General features: G+C 43.7%; 1 protein-coding gene across 1 annotated transcript in view; it reads right to left on the minus strand.

The window, feature by feature from the left end:
• Positions 1-20,812, minus strand: part of LOC111568505 (dual specificity testis-specific protein kinase 2-like) — a 26,640-nt gene extending 5,828 nt beyond the window's left edge. The window contains exons 1-8 of the mRNA XM_023270187.3: positions 20,624-20,812; positions 19,191-19,952; positions 11,288-11,409; positions 8,853-8,901; positions 8,482-8,628; positions 7,038-7,120; positions 4,464-4,554; positions 1,883-1,966 (exon numbers count right to left, since the gene is read on the minus strand). Coding sequence (XP_023125955.1) covers positions 1,883-1,966; positions 4,464-4,554; positions 7,038-7,120; positions 8,482-8,628; positions 8,853-8,901; positions 11,288-11,409; positions 19,191-19,397 — 783 coding nt within the window. The 5' untranslated portion in view covers positions 19,398-19,952; positions 20,624-20,812. The remainder of the gene's footprint in view (positions 1-1,882; positions 1,967-4,463; positions 4,555-7,037; positions 7,121-8,481; positions 8,629-8,852; positions 8,902-11,287; positions 11,410-19,190; positions 19,953-20,623) is intronic.
• Between the last annotated feature and the right edge of the window lie 2,594 nt (positions 20,813-23,406).

A 23,406-nucleotide genomic window follows, 5' to 3' on the forward strand; every position in this document is an offset into this window, starting at 1 on the left:
CCTTCAGTAAAGACTGTACTCTCATTGCAGACTAAAGAGTAGCTCTATCTGGATCAGCATCTACTCCTCATCCACTCCTTGACATCATTACACAACAGAATCACTCCTGACCAAAACTAACTGGACCTGAACCTAACCTCACTCTAAACTAGAGACCAGGGCTGCAGCTACCCATTATTTTAGTAATCGAATATTCTATCAATTATTCTGGTGAGTAATCGGATTCCACACTAGGCATGCAAGTTACAGCATCAAAAGTGTAAATGAGTGCGCTGTGCAACAGAAATAACCGTCCTGGACACATACAGGCTATAGTATAGTATAGTGGCATTGTACATATATAGTATAGTACAGTTTTATTGTACATATATAGTTGGAAATTACACAATGACTGAGAAGCCTAGGTGGAACACTGCGCTCTCTGAGTGCCGGTATGGACTCCAATGTAGCTGGATCTCAAAGTCTTTCTAAGACTCGCCCCTACTCTACTTCCCATTGGCTAGTGATATTAGTTTGGTTGAGAGCAAAAGCTGCGTTCCCCTCATTCCACTGGTAGATTGGCAATGTAGTCCTATCTTTTTTTTTTAGCTAAATGTTGGCGCCTCGCGCCGGAATTCTGGCACGGTGCCTGAAAACTTACAGAAAACATCCAGTGAAGGTACGTGTCCACTAAATGCATTTTTCCCGCATGTAAACGCGCCGCATCTGAAAATCGCACGCATGGTGGTCAGTCACTAGCGGGCCGCTACATGGTCATGTGGCCGAGCTTTCAGCTTGACAGTCCGACAGATGAGTCAGATAAACACAGTGGCCCGGCCGCAAACTTTCTCTTTTATTTCAAAAACACTTCAGGGAAAAGTATTTCTGAAAGCATTTGAGGTGAGAAATAATCTGTGCAGCAGATGAATCTGTCCTGGTTTTAGTTCACCGATGGCTAGTTTAGACGACTGTTTAGACCGTGGACTGGTTGGACACTCCTGCCGTAAACAATAGAAAAGCTGCACTGGTTAAACTAGAAGCCTCCCGTCAAATTTAAGGACCCGGTTTGTATTTAATGAAGTCTGGGTCCAGCCTCGATCTGCCACTTCGTGACCTGGGGTCGACCATGTAGTTGATTAAACGAAACCTCGATTCAGAGAATTTTGCCTCGAGGAATTTTAGTAATTGAATTACTCGAATAACTCAAGGAACCATTTCAACCCAACTAAGGATGCAAATTTTGAATATCTGACAGTTGGCAGCCTTACCAATCGACAACCGCTTTATCGATAACACAGCATGAACTTTGTAGCTGATACGTGGCCTAATATGGATCACATGACTTTCCCACTGGTGGAAGTCGGGGTGATTGCCTCTTGAGTTGCTACAGTGTTGGACAGAAGGTACTACAGCTAATCCACAATACATTTTCTGACGTGCATGTCTTCTCTCCTATTGGTTATTATATTTTAACAGGTTAATTATTAAGAATGAATCAATGAATGAGTAATCATTAACATTCCAACTCTACCTTCATCATAACCGTAATCTAACATCACCCTAAGGCCAGTGTTGAACCACATGTGTCAGTACAGGAAGGTGCACTCAGTTCCAACTAATGCAAATTTGGTCATGTGGTCACTCAGATCCTTCTGCTGATGTTTGAATACAGCCCAAAATTTGCATTGGACTGTCTGTGCAGTGACTCCAAGCAGAACAGAAAATGGCACAAGCAAGAACAGATGTCTGTGTGCTATAATCCCAGCTTGGGCTTTACTTCAACTCAAAGAATCAAGCCTTTACCCTAAAACTGAATGGTGTGCAACTGTGCAACTGTGACCAGATTTATGTCCTCACAATATGACCAGTACACGTACTCACACAGACAAACAGCCCTACCTACCTCTGTCCTGGGTAAGAAGTCAGGATCAGCTTCAATCCGGGCGATGATCTCACACAGGATGATGCCATACGCAAACACATCCACCTGAGCAGAGGAGGGACGGTGTAGGTGAGCTGAGCTTTGATCATGAATACACTTGTTGGGGCAAAACCAATACTAATAATGTTTAGTTAAAGCTGCTGGCCAAATATTGCATGCCACACAGTCAGATCCATAAATATTTGGACATGGACACAATTTTCAACATTTGTTCTCTGTACACCACCACAATGGATTTGAAATGAAACAATCAAGATGTGCTTGAAGTGCAGACTTTCAGCTTTAATTTGAGGATATTTACATCCAACTCAGGTGAACGCTGTAGGAATTACAACACATTTTAGATGTGCCTTCTATCTTTATAAGCGACCAAAAGTAATAAGATAATTGGCTGCCCAGCTGTTCCAGCTCCAGGTGTGTTATTCCCTCATTATTTATTTACAAGGAGCAGATAAAAGGTCTAGAGCTCATTTCAGGTGTGGCATTTGCATTTGGAATCTGATGAGGTCAACTCTCAATATGAAGTCCAAAGAGCATCACGATCAGTGAAGGAAGCCGTCATTAGGCTGAAAAACCAAAACAAACCCATCAGAGAGAGCAGGAACATTAGATGAGGCCAAATCAACTGTTTGGTACATTCTTTAATATTATTATTTTTTTTGCCTTTTGGCTTTATTGACAGGAAAGTAGGGAGAAGAATGGGGGATAGGACCTGTAGCAAAGGGCCATGGGCTGGATTTGAATCCATGGCCGCTGCGTCGGGGACTATAGGCCTTGTTTATGGGTTGCCCACTCAACCTGTTGAGCTACCGGGGCAACCCCTGTTTGATACAGTCTTAGAAAAAAGAAAGAACAACCTGGTGAACTCAGCAACGTCAAAAGAAAGTGTGGTGGATGACAGAAGAATCCTTTCCCTGGTCAAGAAAAACCCTTCACAACAGTTGGCCAGATCCAGAAGACTCTCCAGGAGGTAAAAGTCAACAACTAAGAGAAGACTTCACCAGAGTGACTACAGAGGGTTCACCGCAAGGTGGAAACCATTGGTGAGCCTCAAAAACAGGAAGGCCAGATTAGTTTACCAAAAAAAACATCTAAAATAGTCTGTGAAGTTCTGGAACAACATCCTACGGATGGATGAGACAAAGATCAACTTGGACCAGAATGATGGGAAGATAAAAGTCTGGAGAAGAGAAAGAACTGTTCAACATCCAAAGATACCGGCTCGTCAGTGAAGCATGGTGGTGGTAGTATCATGGCCTCCTCATCAGTGAAGCATGGTGGTGGTAGTATCATGGCCTCCCATCAGTGAAGCATGGTGGTGGTAGTATCATGGCCTCCCCATCAGTGAAGCATGGTGGTGGTAGTATCGTGGCCTCCTCATCAGTGAAGCATGGTGGTGGTAGTATCATGGCCTCTTCATCAGTGAAGCATGGTGGTAGTATCATGGCCTCCTTATCAGTGAAGCATGGTGGTGGTAGTATCATGGCCTCCTCATCAGTGAAGCATGGTGGTGGTAGTATCGTGGCCTCCTCATCAGTGAAGCATTGTGGTGGTAGTATCATGGCCACCCCATCAGTGAAGCATGGTGGTGGTAGTATCATGGCCTCCCCATCAGTGAGGCATGGTGGTGGTAGTATCATGGCCTCCTCATCAGTGAAGCATGGTGGTGGTAGTATCGTGGCCTCCTCATCAGTGAAGCATGGTGGTGGTAGTATCATGGGGTGGTCATGTATGGCTGCCAATGGAACTGGTTCTCTGACATTTATTGATGATGTGACCGCTGACAGAAGCAGCAGGAAGAATTCTGAAGCAATATTATCTGCTCATATTCAGCCAGATGCTTCAGAATTCATTGGATGGTTCTTCATGGTGCAGATGGACAATGACCTGAAGCATTCTGAGAAAGCAACCAATGAGTAACGAGTAGAGAAGTGGAAGGTTCTCCAATGGCCAAGTCTATCACCTGACCTGAATCCGACTGAGCTGCATTTCACTTGCTGAAGACAGAACTGAAGGGAAGATGTTCCAAGAACTAGCAGGAAGTGAAGACAGCAGCAGTAGAGGTCTGGTAGAACATCACCAGGGACCAAATCCAGCACCTGGTGATGTCTATGGGTTCTTCAAGCACATCTTGATTGTTTAATTTTAAATTCATTGTGGTGTTTTACAGAGAAGAAATGCTGAAAATCGTCTGAATGTCCAAATATTTATGAGGTCCATCGTGTCTAAAGCATTCCCATAAGCTGTGGCAACCTTTCAAGTGACTCTGTGCTCTATGACTGATATTTCTGTATTTACTAAAAATAATACAAGAAATTAATAAACGGACACAAAGGGCATCCAACTGCAACCACTTCATGATGATGAACAACCAAACATTATGGAGCTGTGCAACATCGGTGGGTCAAAGTATGAATGACCTTTATTCCCATCAATAACGCCCTGTATAATAAAGACTGAAGCTTTCCCATTGTAAGATGAAGAGTTGATTGTTTTATGAAAAGTTGCCCTATATTTACATGAGCTGGTGAAGTGGTTTTACCTTCTCATCATACAGCTCTCCCCTCAGAACCTCCGGTGCCATCCAGTAGGGAGAACCCACGATGGCCAGAGGCTGCTTCTCCACACCGTCGCTGCAAAAAACCCCAAGAAACACATAAAGTCATGTTCTCACTTCCTATGACCATAATTAGAATATTTTTCACATAAATGATCTAAAAGAAATACAACCATACAATCAATGCAATCTAAAGCACCAGCTCTAGAACATGTCTTTTTTGGCCTTTATTGTTGTTGAGGGTTTTTTTTCATGCTTTGCAAAATTGACAAAATGCCAGTCTTCTAATATTCATGTCATAAATGAAAGAACTATTAAAAAATTAACAGAAACTGTACTACCAGTGAATGAATAAAACCCTCTTTGGTGTTGAGTAAAAAACTGGCTTTGCACATAAAGCAATAAACATACGCTGAGATCAGTTAAATGCTGGGGCTTCACACAGAAACAACCTCTTTTACTGTAATACATAGAAACTGTTTACTGTTTTACTTTCACACCATTTTTTGTAAAAATTGCTCAACTGTCAGCTCAAAACACTTCATTCTTTGTCTCTTCTGCTTAAGGTACACGATCTCTTGTTAGATTAATGGTAATTACGCAGTCTCTGCCAGATGTGATCGTAATGGAATAGAGCTGGAACAAAATGTTTTCTAGGTAAGGAAATGCAGACTATATCCACCCATCAGACATAACATCATGACCACTGCCAGGTGAAGTGAATAACACTGATTATCTCTTCATCATGGAACCTGTTAGTGGGTTGGATATATTAGGCAGCAGGTGGACGTTTTGTCCTCAAAGTTGATGTTAGAAGCAGGAAAAATGGGCAAACGTAAGGATTTGAGTGAGTTTGACAAATTATGATGCCAGAGGACTGGGTCAAAGCTTCTCCAGAACTGCAGCTCTTGTGGGGTGTCCATGGTCTGCAGTGGTCAGGATCTATCACAAGTGGTCCAAGGAAGGAACAGTGGTGAACCAGGGACAGGGTCATGGACGGCCAAGGCTCACTGATGTACGTGGGGAGCGAAGGCTGGTCTGATCCAACAGATGAGCTACTGTTGCTCAAACTGCTGTAGAAGTTGATGCTGGTGCTGATAGAAAGGTGTCAGAATACACAGTTTGTTGTTTATGGGGCTGCAGGCCAGTCAGGGTGTCCATGCTGACCCCTGTGCACCGCCAAAAGCACCAACAATGGACGTGTGAACATCAGAACTGGACCACGGAGCAATGGAAGAAGGTGGCCTGGTCTGATGGATCATGGTTTTTTACATCACGTGGATGGCCAGGTGCGTCATTTACCTGGAGAACACATGAAACCAGGATGCATTATGGGAAGAAGGCCAGCCGGTGGAGGCAGTGTGATGCTTTGGGCAACGTTCTGCTAGGAAACCTCGGGTCCTCCATCCACGTGGATGTTACTTTGACGTGTACCTCCTACCTAAGCATTGTTGCAGACCATGTACACCCTTTCATGGAAATGTATTCCCTGATGGCTGTGGCCTCTTTCAGCGGGATAATGCGCCACAAAGCAAAAATAGTTCAGGAATGGTTTGAGAAGCACAACAACCAGTTTGAGGTGTTGACTTGGTCCTCAAATTCCCCAGATCTCAATCCAATCCAGCATCTGTTGGATGTGCTGGACAAACAAGTCCGATCCATGGAGGCTCGATGTCGCAAATTCCAGGACTTAAAGGATATGCTGCTGACATCTTGGTCCAGAATACCCAGCACACCTTCAGGGGTCTAGTGGAGTCCAGATTCCCCAGCACACCTTCAGGGTCTAGTGGAGTCCAGATTCCCCAGCACACCTTCAGGGTCTAGTGGAGTCCAGATTCCCCAGCACACCTTCAGGGTCTAGTGGAGTCCAGATTCCCCAGCACACCTTCAGGGTCTAGTGGAGTCCAGATTCCCCAGCACACCTTCAGGGTCTAGTGGAGTCCAGATTCCCCAGCACACCTTCAGGGTCTAGTGGAGTCCAGATTCCCCAGCACACCTTCAGGGTCTAGTGGAGTCCAGGTACCCCAGCACACCTTCAGGGGTCTAGTGGAGTCCAGATACCCCAGCACACCTTCAGAGTCTAGTGGAGTCCAGATTCCCCAGCACACCTTCAGGGGTCTAGTGGAGTCCAGGTACCCCAGCACACCTTCAGGGGTCTAGTGGAGTCCAGATACCCCAGCACACCTTCAGGGTCTAGTGGAGTCCAGATTCTCCAGCACACCTTCAGGGGTCTAGTGGAGTCCAGGTACCCCAGCACACCTTCAGGGTCTAGTGGAGTCCAGATTCTCCAGCACACCTTCAGGGGTCTAGTGGAGTCCAGGTACCCCAGCACACCTTCAGGGGTCTAGTGGAGTCCAGGTACCCCAGCACACCTTCAGGGTCTAGTGGAGTGCATGCCTAAACAGGTCAGGGTTGCTTTGGCAGCAAAAGGGAGTCCAACACAGTATCAGGCAGGTGGTCATAGTGTCCTGCCTGATGGGTGTATCTTCTCATGCAGATCTTGTTAAAAGACTGCAGCAGGGGAAAATACATCAAGATTCCTGGTTCCACATCACTGACCTGTAGTCGGGGATCTTCTCTGCCAGGCCAAAGTCTCCCACCACAGCAGTGAACGTGCCGTTGTCACAGCGAACGAGACAGTTCTGCAATGTGAAGCATTTGGAAAGTTAGATCAACAAATCACTATTAGTAAAAATGGCAATTAAAATCACCTAAAAGCACAAAAATACATTTTATCATTGACTTCTAGTCACATCAGAAACAGGAGCACAATGTTCTAAAACGTGGTACAGGCTACAACTGTAAGCCATACACTAGGGGCCAATCAATTAAATTTTTTCAGGCCCAATACCAATTATTAGTAATCAACAAGACCAATAACCAATATTTGAAATCAGTAGGATGGAAATTAAAATTTTGATGTCAATGAATTTTTTTTCATTAGGAATCCGTTCGTATAAATACTGATAATCACAAAACTCTGCCATAATCTGATAATCGGCCAGGCTGATCGTTGGTTGACTGTTAGGATAAACACTGCGTTGCCACTTGAAGGTCATCTAAAACCAGAACGAAACTACATCATAATAGACACCACTGACGCCCTGTACTGTACTGCACTGCATGGTCACCTGAACTACTTATTCCATGGTACTTTTAGGAGTTTTTTAAATGCATAATTCTCGCATTTTCCCCATTAAACAGTCCTAAAACTGTCACTCTAAATGAGTCCCCTGCAGAAATGGCAGAACCTGAAAGAAGAACAACCATCTCAACAGCACTGGATCCTTTATGGGACTAGACAGTACAAGACTGTGGAGTAGAAGGTGTATGCTTCGACTTTGACAAACTGCATTTAAGGGACTCTTGATTGCTTGCTTTAAAAAAAAACAAAACAGGGAGAATCTGGTGTGGATGTCTCCAGAGAAGTAATTGAAGTCCATTCACATCTCCGTGTATTACAGCATGAGTGTGTGTCTGCATGTGTTTCACTAGCCACTGTAGCCTTGAAAGGTCCCATCATGTAAAAGTTGAATTTTGGTTCAATTTAATAGCTGGATGACTGAATAAAGGGCTAATGCTTGTAACATGGCCTTACAAGCACAAAGGGTCACATTTCAATGAACTAAAACTGGGCTGCCCATTCTCTTACTACCATAAATATTAACAGCAGCTTGACTGTATACTTGGTATATTTGCTCCCCAGTAGCATGGGAAATGACAACAGCTTTCAGATCAATCAAATCTTAGGGTGCTTCCTGTCACTAATTTATTCTGAATCTGGCTTTTCCCATCTGTGTTATCAGGCGATAATATGAAAGGTATTCACACTTCTTCTTAGGAATACATGAAACCTGCCTCTAAACACTACTGTAGAAGTTAAGCATCATGTAGGAATTCTGTTTTTCTGTTTAAATAAAAAGTAAATAAAATATAATAAACACAGAAGATGGAGCCCTCATAATCCATACTTCTGCAAGGATCTGATTCTAGTATTGTCTACCTTGGAGGTGAGGTCTCTGTGGAATATACCCTTGCTGTGCAGATACTGGAGTCCACGGGATATATCCAGAGAAAGACCAGTCCTGACATCCCAGGACAGATACAGGTCACTGTCCAACAGCTGCTCCAGGTTACCTCCATTTATGTACTACAGAAAGAGGGAGGACAAAAGAAGTGATCAATGCAGTGATATTTGAGGTATTGTCTCTTATTTTTTATTGCTATCTGCAACAATCAGTATCACCAAACGTGTGGTATGAATGAAACTGCATGGTGGAAAGAAAAGAGAGACAAATGAGATTTATTGTTTTAAAGAGGCTCTAGAAACTAGGAATTGTAGTGAGCATAAGTGAGATAAAATGATGGCCTTACCTCTGTCAAAGCATGGAGCTGACCTTCATGCACACAAACTCCAAGAAACCTGAGGAGAAGTGAGGAAGTAGGATTAAAACTATCTGGCACTTTTCATACTTATCTGTATTTGAAAGCCCCCTACCTGCACAGCTGAAATATTCTAATATGGCATCTCCATGTGTTCCTTAACGATAGCACAGACATGTGAAATATTGCAAATGAACTACAGTTAACTTTGAAGATGTGTTCATCCAGAGTCAAATTTGTGTGAAAGGGTCTAAAAAGTTAGTAAATCCACTGTACATTTTATAGCCAGTGGCGATTATTACTAGCTTCTTCTGTGGATATTCACTGGGACTTTTTGACAGCAGGTGCTAAAAGCATTTTTTTTCCTGCTAAAGTTCTGAGTCTTTAACATTTGAGGCAAAACAGATTTAGAATTAAAGTCGACCAAGATTTTTTTGAAGCTCTGAGCAGACGTTAAAACTTTAGTACACACACTGAACATCACTAAAGCTTCACTACACTAGACCTTACAGGTAGCCACTTTACCATTAAAGGAGAAGTTACTGAATTAATAAGTTTATACTAGTTTGTATAGGGCTGCAGCTATTGATTATTTTAGTAATCGAGTATTCTATGGATTATTCTGGCGAGTAATCGGATTCCGCACTTGGCATGCGTGATACAGCATCAAAAGGGGAAGTGAGTGTGCTGTGCAACAGAAATAACCGTCCTGGACACATATATAGTATAGTACAAGGGTATAGTATATATATGGTATAGTACAGGGGTATTGTACATATATAGTATAGTACAAGGGTATAGTATATATATGGTATAGTACAGGGGTATTGTACATATATAGTATAGTACAAGGGTATAGTACATATATAGTATAGTACAGGGGTATTGTACATATATAGTATAGTACAGGGGTATTGTACATATATAGTATAGTACAGTGGTACAGTACATATATAGTATAGTACAGGGGTATAGTATATATATAGTATAGTACAGGGGTATAGTACATATATAGTATGGTACAGGGGTATTGTACATATATAGTATAGTACAGGGGTATAGTACGTATATAGTATAGTACAGAGGTATAGTATATATATATATATATATATATAGTATACTACAGAGGTATAGTATATATATAGTACAGTGGTACAGTACATATATAGTATAGTACAGGGGTATAGTATATATATAGTATAGTACAGAGGTATAGTACATATATAGTATAGTACAGAGGTATAGCATATATATAGTATACTACAGAGGTATAGTATATATATAGTATAGTACAGGGGTATGTGTATATATATATATATATATATATATATATATATATATATATACACATAGTATAGTACAGGGGTATAGTACAGGGGTATTGTACATATATAGTATAGTACAGAGGCATCGGTCGCTGCTGACTTATCAGTCAGAAATTACACAAGGACTGAGAAGCCTTGGCAGAACACTGTGCTCTCTGAGTGCCGGTATGGACTCAAATGCAGCTGAGTCTCAACATCTTTCCAAGACCTGCCCCTACTCTACTTCCCACTGGCTAGTGATATTAGTTTGTTTGAGAGCAAAAGCTGCTTTCCCCTTATTTCATTGATAGATGAACTCAATTGGCAACATAGTCCTATGTTTTTGTTTTGTTTTTTTAGCCAAATGCTGGCACCGCACGCCGGAATTCCAGCACGGTGTCTGAATACTCAAGCCGCATGTCCACTAGATGCGATTTCCCGCATGTAAACGCTCTGCATCTGAAAATCACACACATGGTGGGGGGTCACTACTGGACCACAACATTGTCACGTGACAGCGCCTGAACTTCAGTGGGCCGCTACGTGGTCACATGACCAAGGTTTCAGCTTGACAGTCTGACAGATGAGTCAGATAAACACAGCGGCTCAGCTGCAAACTTTCTCTTTTATTTCAAAAACACTTCAGGGAAAAGTATTTCTGAAAGCATTTGAGGCAAGAAATAAGCTGCAGCAGCTGAATCTGTCCTTGCTTTAGTTCACCGACGGCTAGTTTAGACGACCGTTTAGACCGTGGACTGGTTGGGCACTCCTGCTGTGAACAATAGAAAAGCTGCACTGGTTAAAATAGAGGCTTCCCGTCAAATTTAAGGAGCCGGTTTGTATCTAATGAAGTCTGTGTCCAGCCTTGATCCGCCACTTCGTGACCTGGGGTCGAGCATGTAGTTGATTAAACAAAATTCTCGATTCAGAGAATTTTGCCTCAAGGAATTTTAGTAATGGAATAACTCGAATAACTCGAGGAATTGTTTCAGCCGTAGTTTATACATATCAGAACATGAAATGAAACACTAACCAGTGCATTGCAGTAAAAGCATATTGACTGGACAACACTGACGGAGATGAAAACTGAGATTTTAATTCACATAACGCATTTCTACTTACCGGAGTATGTTGGGGTGACAAAGCCTGTTCATGAGCTGCACTTCTCGTAGCATGTTAGCTTTGTTGCTGGCCAGCGTGTTCATCTTCAGCGCCATCACCTGCCCTGTGATCCGATGCTGCACCTGGAAAACAACAACAGGAGAGGATTTACAATGAGAAAGGAAGTCACACAGAAGAAGGATGAGATGTGGTGTTTCACATGCAGGAAACGGAGAAATGCCTCTCTACTGCTACCACATAAAACAAACACCAAGAATCCTGGTGTTTTCATATACACTAAGAATCAGCAATAAGAGTCGGTGAATGTTCAGAATAATTTAGAAATGAATGAAAGATGGGGTTTGGGGTTTGGGTTAGTAACAGCAACAAAGGTAGTTTATAGTTCTGAAAGCGAGGTTCAGTGAATTGGAAGCAGGGCTCTTTACTGTATTAAAGAATTCACTAGCTGTGGTAGCTAGTCAGGCCCCAGTAGCTGGTATGAAGCTACCTAGCACCTAGCACCTACCTACCTAGAACAGATTCTGATAGCCGTCGCCCAGCAGTTCCCACAGCGGCTGCTCTTAGGAAGCATAGTCCCAAACAAAAGCCTGTGATTCACCACCCACCATCAGTTTGGTAATTGGCAGCTCCATAGTCCGAAATATGAAGTTCAAGACACCGGTGACTAAAGTTATATGTATTCCTGAGACCGGTGTGGGTGACATCAAATGTTATCTGAAACTGCTGGCTAAGGATAAATATAGATACAGTAAGATTGTTGTTCATGTTGGTGGTAATTACACCCGGTCAAGGCAATAGGAGGTCACCAAAATCAAAGTTGAGTTGGTGTGACTATTGTGAAAAAATACATTGCTCAAAAAAAATTGAGGAACACTTTGAAAACACATCATATTTTAATAGGAAAAAAAACAAGCTGGATATCTACATTGATGAGGACCGGATAATGTGTTGAGAACGAAAGGATACCCCAACGTTTGATGGAAATGAAAATTATCACCCTACAGAGGGTTGAATTCAAGACACCCCAAAACTCAAAGTGAAGTAACGATGTGGCAGGCTAGTCCATCTTGCTGTAAGTCCATTGCAGCAACTCAGAATGGTACTCAGTAGTTTTTATGGCCTCCTCGTGTTTGTATCCAGCCTGACAGCGTCGGGGCTCCTAATGAGACGACGGATGGTGTCCTGGGGTTTCTCCTCCCAGATCTGGACCAGGGCATCACTGAGCTCCTGGACAGTGTGAGGAGCAACCTGGTGGTGTCGGATGGACCGAAACATAACATCCCAAAGGTGTTCTATTGGATGTAGGCTGAATGAGGCGGAGCATCAGGAGGAACCCAGGACCCGCTGCCCCAGCGTAGGGTCTGACGATGGATCCAAGGACTTCATCCCGTTACCTAACAGCAGTCAAAGTGCCGTTGTCTAGCCTGTAGAAGTCTGCATGTCCCTCCATGGATATGCCTCTCTAGACCATTACTGACCCACCAAACCAGTCATGCTGAACCATGCTACAGGCAGCATAACATTCTTCATGGTGCCAGTTGGGGACCTGCCTATTCCTGTGTTCTATGTCAGATGCCAACCGAGTTCCACAGTGCCGGGCAGTGAGGACAGGGCAAACTAGAGGACGCCCAATTGCTCCCACACCCATTGTCACCACAATATAGAGAGATTAGTTCACCCATACATTAAAGCTGCCATCCCTCCAGATTTCAATCAACACCAGTTTGTATATCAGACTAACAGCTCCTCACACAGCACCTACACATCTAGGCCACAACAACACATATGTAAGAACACTGTTTGTTAATTTCAGTACGGCATTCAACACCATAATCCCACACAAACCGACTGTCAAACTGAGCAACTTGGGCCTGGGCAGCTGTCTTAGGCACATGGGTGCTGGACTTCCTCACCAACAGGCCACAGTGTGTCAGGATGGGACGCCACCCCAACTCTAAGCCCTGGAACACCTCAGGGGTGTGTCCTAAGTCCTTTCCTCTATGCTTTCTTCACCCACGATTCACCCATCCATCCCAAGAACACCACTGTAAAGTCTGCTGAGGATACAGCTGTTGTAGGTCTGACACATGACAACAGTGAGGCAGTCTACAGGGAGGAACCTAATCACTGGTTGGTCCCTTGGCAGCAACAACTGCAGTTTAGCATTTGCCATAGCTTGTGATCAGTCTTTTATGTCACCGTGGAGGAATCTGGTCCATTCTTCTCTGCAGACTAGTTTTATTTTGGCCACATTAGATGGTTTTAGAGCATGAACTGCCCTTTTATAGTCAATGAGACTGAAGCCCCGACTTTAACTCAGCCACTCCAGAACCTTAATTTTGTTCTTTTTGAGCCACTCTGAGGTGGACTTGCTTGTATGCTTTGGGTCACTGTCATGTAGCATAAGCCATTAGTGTTGAGCTTCAGGTCATGAACTGATGGTGGATGTTCACCAGGAGAATTTTCTGAGAGAGGGCAGAATCCATGGCTTCTTCATTTATGGTTCAGGTCCCCAAACCATCACACTACCACCACCATGTACACTGTTGGTATCATGTTCTTCTTGTGGAATTCAGTATTATCTTTACTTATGTGAAAGGCATCTTCAGCTCTAACAAAAACAAAGCCTGAAGTCCAAGGAACTCTCTGTAGACCCCCCATAATAAAACCTCAGCAAGGTTTCCTTCAGTACAAGACTATAAACTATAAAGAGTACAAAACAAACAAAAAAAGAGTAGCTGGAAATCACCAAGTCGCAGCAAAGAGTCTTTAGTAAGGTAGGAACCAGCAACGCATACTATGTTTAATTTGGTCAGCAGCATAATGCAATCACATTACAAACAGATTTCTATCCGGTGTCATGTCTGCTGGACTAATCACAGCAGATTATTTAACATGGAGCAGGATGGATATCATGACTGTGGATCATCGCTGAGACACTTTGAAACATCAGCAGCCTTTCTCATTGGTTCTAAGTCTATCCAACTCCATCCAGAAGGGTTTGGGTTTGTGCAAACTGATAACAGAAAATTTTAAATGAAGTGAGAAAATTTAGATTAGTTCACATTTGCACATTGTTAACAGAACTGTTTCGAGGCCAAACTAAGTCTACTGCAATAAACAGGACAAAATAGTAGCAGTAAAGTGTGGCTCAGCTTTTATTAATGATTTCATTTGTTTCCCTGCAAACGAAGGCTTTAACTGCTAGCAGGGGTTTGACCTTTACACAGTCCAGCCAAGAACCATGGTGCTGCAGGTGATCTAAATGAGCTGAACCTGTGGGTCTCTGGTGATGTGCGTGACCGGATGGGTCATTGACTGGTAGTATGTGCTCTCAAAGCTCAGCCAGTGTCTGGACCGACAGTGTGTGTGTGTGTGTGTGTGTGTGTGTGTGTGTGTGTGTGTGTGTGTGTGTGTGTGTGTGTGTGTGTGTGTGTGTATTAATAGCGTAGCACTAATAGGCTTTCTGGATTTCCCATCACTCCTCCTGATCTGCACAAATCCACAGGGCCATTACTGAGAGTTGGCCCTGCAGCAGATATGGATGAAGGCGGTACGGCAGACTGAGTCCAACGATGAGACGCTCAGCACCGTGGGCAGAACCTGGAGCTGGAAATGCATTTCAAATGTTCCCGTCCAGCTAAATCTGCTGTTCAGCTATGTGTGATTTGTATTATATTTCCAACTCGTGCAAGCAGTCAGGTGCTTGTTTTGGAATATTTTTCATTTCTCTTCTAATAAGAAGCCCAGCTACTACTTGTCAAGGCCTAGCAAGTATCCTTCCACATTTTCACAACACTGTACACAAGATGAAGAGCAAAAAGTGAAAGCGAGAAAGAGAGCAGCCTTGATAAGGATGCAGCCACATGCACTACAGTAACGTAGTAGTGAATTGTGTTGTCACAGCTGAGCAAAAACTGATGATATCCGAACTGCATATCAACAGAACAGTAATGTACTTCAACTTCTCTGAACCAATTTTAGCAAGGCTTGTTCTATATTTCAGCACTAATACTGGTCCAGACCTGTCTGATGTCACATATCCCATCGCTGGAGGGAATGGCAACGCTAATTCATCTGCAAAACATTAGACTAAGCTATATGGTTTCTGACATATTTTATACAGCACTTATTATCCTGTGCCCAAGTGTTCATTTTTCAAAGCAGTGTGTTGAGAGCCGCGCTGAATAAACTACAGACATCAGTTTAGCACGTAAGAACATCAAAGGACTGTTCCTTTCCTAAACCACATGGTTGATTGTCATTTAATAGCACTAGGAAACATAAAGAATATCCGGAGGCCAGAAACTGCTATTTGGGCCAGTCCTAGTAGGTACTTTATTAATCCCGAGTGAAATTCAACCTCGAAACGCACTGCATGCTGGTCCGGTTGCGCTGCGTTTCCAGCTGCGATCGGCTGTGTTTACCCGGAGCGATCCGCAGCTCATTTGCATAAAGTAGACTGTACTTCTACTTGATGCGAATTCTATGCAGAGTGTGGAGATCTGATGCATCACAAAACTTTGGTCAAACGTCTAAACCAGCCATCGTTGAACTAAAACCCGGACAGATTCAGCTGCTGCACAGCTTATTTCTCGCCTCAAATGCTTTCAGAAACACTTTTCGCTGAACTGTTTTCAAAACGAAAGACAAAGTTTTCGGCCGAACCGCTTTGTTTTTCTGACACATCCGCCGGATTGTCAAGCTGAAAGCGTGGTCATGTGACTTCTAGTGGTCCGCTAGTGACCGCCCACCATGCGTGCGATTTTCAGATGCGGCGCGTTTACATGCGGGAAAAACGCATCTAGTGGACACGCCACGTTAGACAATGAACTGGTGATGTATTTGTTGTCATGGATCGAAGCAGTCCCATTTTTTAGCACTGACAATAATATTCATTATCAAAACCTATTTTCATCTCGAGCAGTCAAAACTAGCCATGGACCTCGTTTTACTCCGACATTAACTGTGACAGTATGCCAGTGATTCAGATGTTGTGTACCAAGACAGGAGAAAAAGACCTAGCTCATGCAACGTTATGACAGTGCCTCTGCTTCTTCTCATCTCAGAGGCGAACCCACTGCACCACCACATCCTACTGTTGCTGTAAACCTTCTGAGGCTACAGGTTCTGGGTGGATAGAGTTCCTCATCATGTTCCCTGGTGCTGTCTGAGCGGCTCTTCTTCTGATAGCAACAAAGATGTACACAGCACAGTCACCTGTTGTTCTCTTTGAGCTCCTTTGAATGACCAATCTTTAGGATATTCTTGTAGACAAGTAGGACAACACTGAAACACTCAGACACAAAGCTCTGCTCTGTAGCCATACAGCAGCTTTACTTAATGGGATTGAGCTGCTGCACTCCAGGGGAAGTAATGCAGGGTTGGGGCATGATCTGGTCTAGATTACCACCTTCCTGCATCTCAAAACAAAAACAGCACTGCATGAAAAGGTTTTAAGGTTTGAATGAAAGAAAGAACACTGAATGGTGGTCTAGAGTGAATTCAATAAACAGAAAGGACTGTACATCTCGGGTATTATCACAAAAACATCTTCAGTTCAGACAACGGTGATAACGTCAGGTCTCGACAAAGCTCTGAAAAACTGGACATAACTAGAATTATTTCCTGCTGTTTGTTGTATCTCTGTTGAGGCTGCTTCTGTTAAACTGTACTATTGGGAACTATGGTTATAGTAGCTGGAAATTTGATAAAAGTAACAAACAAATACTATCTTGTTTCATCTGCTATGGTTTCCAATGGTATGATGGTAAAAGATGCATAAAATCTAAGTTCATGTGATCTTAAAAAGTTCTTTAAAATTCATAAACAAACTAAATTAAACTAAATATGAGTTTCTGTGATGACGAGAAGTCCTTGTGTCAAACACTCCACAACATTCCAAGTTCCTGACTCCATTCCTGGAATTATGGACAGCGATTTTTTGATTACAGTGGTCCCTTGCCATATCGCGGCTCACTTCTCATGGTCTCACTGCATCGTGGATTTTTAAACTGCATTTGGTATTGCGGATTTTCCGCTATATCGGAATTTGCAACAGCTAGATGCTTTTATTTTGACACAGAGATATCAACAATATTAAAAACGTGTTAGGAAGTCATCAAACATACTACACTTCATACTCACGATCCTGACAACATAACACCTAACCAAACTAACTAGGCTGACTAAACCACAAAAACACAATAAAACACAAACACTAATAACACTGGAACACTAACATAAACCACAATATTGACATTTAAACCCCCAACACCCCGAACTCCCATGGTGCATTGCAGCACAACAGTTCAGTCATAGCTACCGGTTCTGCGATCGCTACATTATTTTAATTGTTTTTGCTGTAAAATAAGCATTTTCTAGCCTAAAAAGGCTCGGTGTCCCAGATGCTGGTTCCATCCTTATTGTTTTTGGTACAGCTGATTTAATTGTGGTACCTCAGGAGAGCCGGTAAGAGCGCGGTGCGTGTTTGTTGTGCTGAGCAGTGAATAAAACCTGCAGAAAACTGTCCTGTCCTGCTGGGGATGTTTAGCATGGAAGACAGCAAAAGACATGAGCATAAAAACGCTAGATAATTGCAACCCAACTGACCCACAGCCCTGGAGACGGGCGAGTCGACCAACATTTAAGGGTTGCTATGTCGTGTATTTTCGTCTATCGCAGGAGGGTCTGGAACGTAACCACCGTGATAGACGAGGGACCGCTGTACTTTTTCTGTAATATGTTTCCAAAGAAATACATAATAGAAAAGGTAATTCACAATCAACACAATTCTGTTTACACTCTGCATTGCCAAAAAAATATGTGGCCGAAGAAAAAAAAATCCTATTTTTCCCGCCCTTTCCCAAAAACATAAACAATAGAAATAGATGGTCTATTGAACACCCAACACTTTACCAAACGTTTTGTCAATATGCTATAGAAATGTCTTCAATTTGTTTTCAGTAACTGATTGGCTGTATATGGCATGTCATAAAAAACGTAAAATTTTTGTCTGACAAATGGCGCTTTTTCATCAACACCTACTCGGCTCGACTCTACTGGGTTTGTGAGGTTTTCCATCAGGACGTAGTACCTGGTACCAGCTACTATTTTAGATCCTACTGGGCCGGGGTTCCCAGTGAGCTGAGTGGAGCCGATAATGTGACGTCTACAGAGTGCAGGACACTGATTGGACAGGGAGTGATGAAACACAAGAGCGACTCCTTCACCAAAACCAAACCCAGCATTTAAAAAAAACAACAACCTGGCAACAGCAACGGTGTACATTGCTCTTCACGGAACTTGGCAAAATCTGAATATGTCAACCAGACCTGTACCGTTTGCAAATGAAGAGGTCGAGATTTTTCTGTCTTTGGTGGCGGACCAAAGAATTCAGAGGGAGCTGGACGGAGAAAGTTTATCAGGAGGTCTCTACCCACGGATATAGCAGGACAATGAAGCAGTGTCGTGAGAAGCTGAAAAAGCCCAAAAGTGACCATCAGTCCATCAAGGACCACAACGGCCGGAGTGACGACTCCACCCACGATGAGGTGGTACTCAATTGTAATGAACAATGACCTAAACCGAGTCGAGCCCAGTAGGTGCTAGTGGAAAAGCGCCTCAATAGTCCAAAACCTAGAAATGTTGAGTCTTCACATTGGAGAATGTGGGAGCAGTACATCTTTGCTTCTAAAATCAGTTTTGTCAAATGTATCAAAATTGTTGGTTCAATTTCTGTCAATCAGTTAATCTGGACAGATGTAGTGTCTGCGAAAATAATGAAACTGAAAATTAGTAACCGGGGCTGACAGGGACTAACCCAGGAGGTTAACCCTGACTAGTTCCAGTCATAAATGATAAAACTATATATTGTGACAACTAGCAGACAGCATTCACATACCTTGAACACCTCAGAAAAGAAGCCTGAACCAATCTTCTCACAGAAGAAGTCGTCGATGCGGGCCAGGCTGGACACAGCGCTCCTCAGGGCTCGATACGAGGACGGGCGAATCCGGTTAGGAGCATGGATGCTGTGGAGAGGTAGCTCATCCGGGCAGCCGTGAGCATCCTCGGCATCACAAAAGCAGCACTCACTGTGGTAGTCCATGGTGCTGGTGGACCAAAGCGTTCCAGATGCTCTGGTGCTGTCCTCAGGGGAACCTAAAGGTCATGAGGTGATGGTGAATCCCACCATCATGGTGTCAGAAGATCAGAGCATCTGCAGGTTGTATCAGTGATTTAATATCCAAACAACAGATTTCCTCCACAAAACTCCAGCTGTGGTAACATCTCTCTTTAAGTTCCACTCAGGTTAGCTGTCGGTAGAAAAAGGGATTTGTCTTTAAACTTCATTAAGCTGAATATCCCATTTGTTCAGAACCCAGTCATTCATCTCATTGGATGTGGAGGAAGAATCTACTGTCCCTCTCAGTTTCATTCATCCACTCTGAGTGCATGTCCCCACCAGATCCTGGATGGAAAGGTTGTCACTCCGACCCTCCAAGCTTCGTCACTGTGGTTGAAGGAATTCCTGCAGCCCTCGAACGCCTCCTCGCTGTGGGACATGAGGAGGCCCCGTTCCCTCCGTCATCCCGTCAGTTTGGAGGATGTGAGGAAGGATGCTGAAGCTGCCCGGTACCGGGAGAGGGCCATGGACAGGTCCCTGTGGGAGAGTTACAGGACGGTTACTGGACCGCACCGACAGATTTATATATATTTATACATATATACATTAATAGGAAGAGCACTATATCCTGGTGGAAGCCAACAATAACAGCACATAAACACGGAATTTATCAGGGCCCCTCTAAAAACACCCTGGGCCCCTCTACAGACATATTTGTCCCCTCTACAGACATATTTGTCCCCTCTACAGACACCCCGGGCACCTCTACAGACTCACCGGGCCCTTCTACAGACACCCAGCAAACTTCTACAGATGCCCCAGGCCCCTCTACAGACTCACTGGTCCCCTCTACAGACACGTCGGGCCCCTCTAAAAACACCCCAGGCCCCTCTAAAAACACCCCGGGCCCCTGTACAGATACCCCGGGCCATCCAGCCTTCACCTCCACTGGATAACATCGACCTGCTCGGTCCAACCAGACTGCTGGCTTTAAAAACGATTCCAGGCCTTACTCAGTCATGCCTTTAATTACTGCTCCGTAGAGTAAAAAACAAAAACCCGTTCTACATGTATGAATAAACTGAGGATTTAAAGCCTATCGCTCTCTCAGCAGCGATAGGCTTTAAAATAATAATAACCCCCGAGCTGCTCTAATAACTTGAGCTATCAATGACAAGCGGGTTGAACAGACTCGGTCGACGGCTCACCTCTCTCCCACGGTGTTCTGGGTGGGAATGTGCCGTGGGTTCGGGTGCTGAAGGTGGACTAAAGGCAGAAATGTCTCCGTGCCCCTCGGAGGTGTCTGCTTTTCACAATCCTGTCTGGATTCTGGTTTTTGGAGCCGCTAGTTGTGAAAACCACCGTGATGAAGCAGCCGGAGTCAAGGGACGACAGTGGTGTGCAGCGCTTCCTGTTCGGAAATTCATAATAAAAGCTTTAAATTACCGGTCCTGTGCACAATCCACATGCACGCTGTAAAACAGCAGCGAGTGCACCTCTGTGGAATATCATTAGATGTCAAATGATTCGCAGTTGTATGACTTTACAGGGTATTTGGTGTTATGATAATATGGACTTTTATTTTGAATGACAGACTCAGTCCTCCTTAGCATGGACAATGCTGATGTTCTGGAGAGGTGTTCTGCTTATCTTTACAGACTGTATTCCCGGCTGCTCTTTGCTGTTGGGGTTGTGTTGCTCTAGCTTCTCTTTAAAACAGATGTTCTACTCTACCTCTCTCAGGACGATGCATTTACTGTCTTGGCAAGATTCACGTTAAACATGTTGGTCACAGTTTGAGCCAAAGAAATTTATCCAAGTCCGACGCCATGGTTCTCTGCTGGAAACCAGTGGATTGCTCCCTCTGGGTTGGGGGGGAGTTGCTTCCCTAAGCGAAGGAGCTCAAGTATCTTGGGATTTTGTTCACAAGTGATGGGAAAATGGAGCATGAGATGGACAGGAGGATTGGTGCAGCGTCAGCAGTAATCGTAGGTGCAAGGAGAAGCTCTCAGTTTACCATCCATATACGTTCCAGCCCTCACCTATGAGCTCTGGGTAGTGACCTAAAGAACAAGATCGTGGATACAAGCGGCTGCAATGAGCTTCCTCCGTAGGGTGTCTGGGCTCAGCCTTAGAGATAGGGGGAGAAGCTCAGACATCTAGAGGGAGCTCAGAGTAGAGCTGCTGCTCCTTCACCTCTAAAGGAACCAGTTGAGGTGGTTTGGACATCTGATTCTGACGCCTCCAGGGAGACTTCCTTTGGAGGTTTTCTGAACATGTCTTCCTGGGAGGAGACCCTGGGGTAGACCCAGAACTCACTGGAGGGATTATATATCTCATCTGGCCTGGAAACACCTCGGGATCCCCCAGGAAGCGCTGGAAAGTGTCGCCTGCTTCATCTGCTGCCTCCACGACCCGACCCCAGATAACAGGAAGAAAATGGATGGACGGATGGATGGATGATGGATGGATGGAAATGTATTTTAGTTTCATCTGACCAACGTGACAAAGGCCAGGCAGAGGTTTTTATATTGGCCTGCGTCCATCGAGGTGGATGTTATGAACCGTCCTTCACACTGTCTGAGCTTCACAGAAACTATGATTTCCACTGATAAGTACTTAACTGCCAGTTTTTCTGTGTTAGTTTGTACAAGTACATAGTAGATGACCAGTGCAGCTCTGATTAGTGGTACTATGGCTTGTTCTCTACCTCCTGATAATTGCTGCTACTGCGTCTCCACTGCTTTTTATTTAGTGAGTCATCTACCTGTGGACCCTTTCCATCTTTGTCAACACAATCAGATGCATTCAGTTCCTCTTGCAGTGATCCCCCCATGTCTAGCCATGAAGCAGACATGCAGATAGACACAGTCCAGAGATAAAGTTGTGGTGCTCACGGCTAATTTCATCATTATGTTTTAAGCAGTCTGACTGACTGGAAATCCCAGGTGTACTCAGTTTAGTTCCAGTGATTACAGGTTTTCTAACGTGTGTCAGTGATCATCAAAGTGTATTTACTGTTGTTGCACTAAGCTTTTACTTTGTTACCTGTAGCTGCAGTTTAGTCTTCACAAACTACAATTATGGACATGTTAACCCTATATCCTGCACTATATTAACAAAACTAGAAACATCCTGTCTCGAGGTGATGCTGAAAAACTAGTCCATGGACGGAGCTCCTCCATTGGCCCGATCCCAGCCTCCACTATCAGACTCATGGACTCTGAGGCAGGTTCCTTCTAAATGTGTGAGCATTTAAGGCTGTCCCTCTGTAAAAATGTCAAGAGCATGAGGTCTATGAGGCAGGCTTTTCATTCTTATGCTGTTTGCTTTTTGTGGGAAATGACCAATAGTTCATAGAAACTGGTTCCATATAAAAGTGGGTGCCCTATCTGTCTGCGTTTCACCAATTCCCTGTTTTAGTTAAATAGTGATGTACTGTTTTCTAGCAATATGTGCTTGTTGAGGTAGTGTACCTCCCTATACAGCCAATGGCCATTTCTCCGTTCTTTTACTGGATAGTTAGCTGGAGATTTCAGCTTTACCACTTTGAGATGTTTATTTTGAAGACAAAGGCTTGTAACTTCCTGTATGTTTTTCTTCTAACTCTGTCCAACTTGACGCCTGACACATATAAACACAGCTGAGCTTCTGCTTTGACCAGATAAGAAGGCAGAGCTAAACATGGAGAGCTGATCTGAATTCTGCTCCTTGCTGGAAGAGCAGAGGTTTACATCCACAAACGGATCCTGCATTGGAGGAAGAGATGAGGGAACTCTGGAGGAGCCCACGGTCAGAGTTCGGCCTGGATGTAGCTCATCTGTGGCACTATCCAAAACTGCATCTTGTAATATAAATTGAACTTGTGAAATATGGGATATGTGTTTGATACAGGCCTATGCAATCTGAAGAATGAATGAAAAACCTCATACGTGTATTTTTTCCTGACAACATAATCAACAGTTAAAAGTGATGCAATGATTAAGATGAC

Source organism: Amphiprion ocellaris, chromosome 4 (assembly GCF_022539595.1).
Source record: "Amphiprion ocellaris isolate individual 3 ecotype Okinawa chromosome 4, ASM2253959v1, whole genome shotgun sequence".
Lineage (NCBI taxonomy): Eukaryota > Metazoa > Chordata > Actinopteri > Pomacentridae > Amphiprion > Amphiprion ocellaris.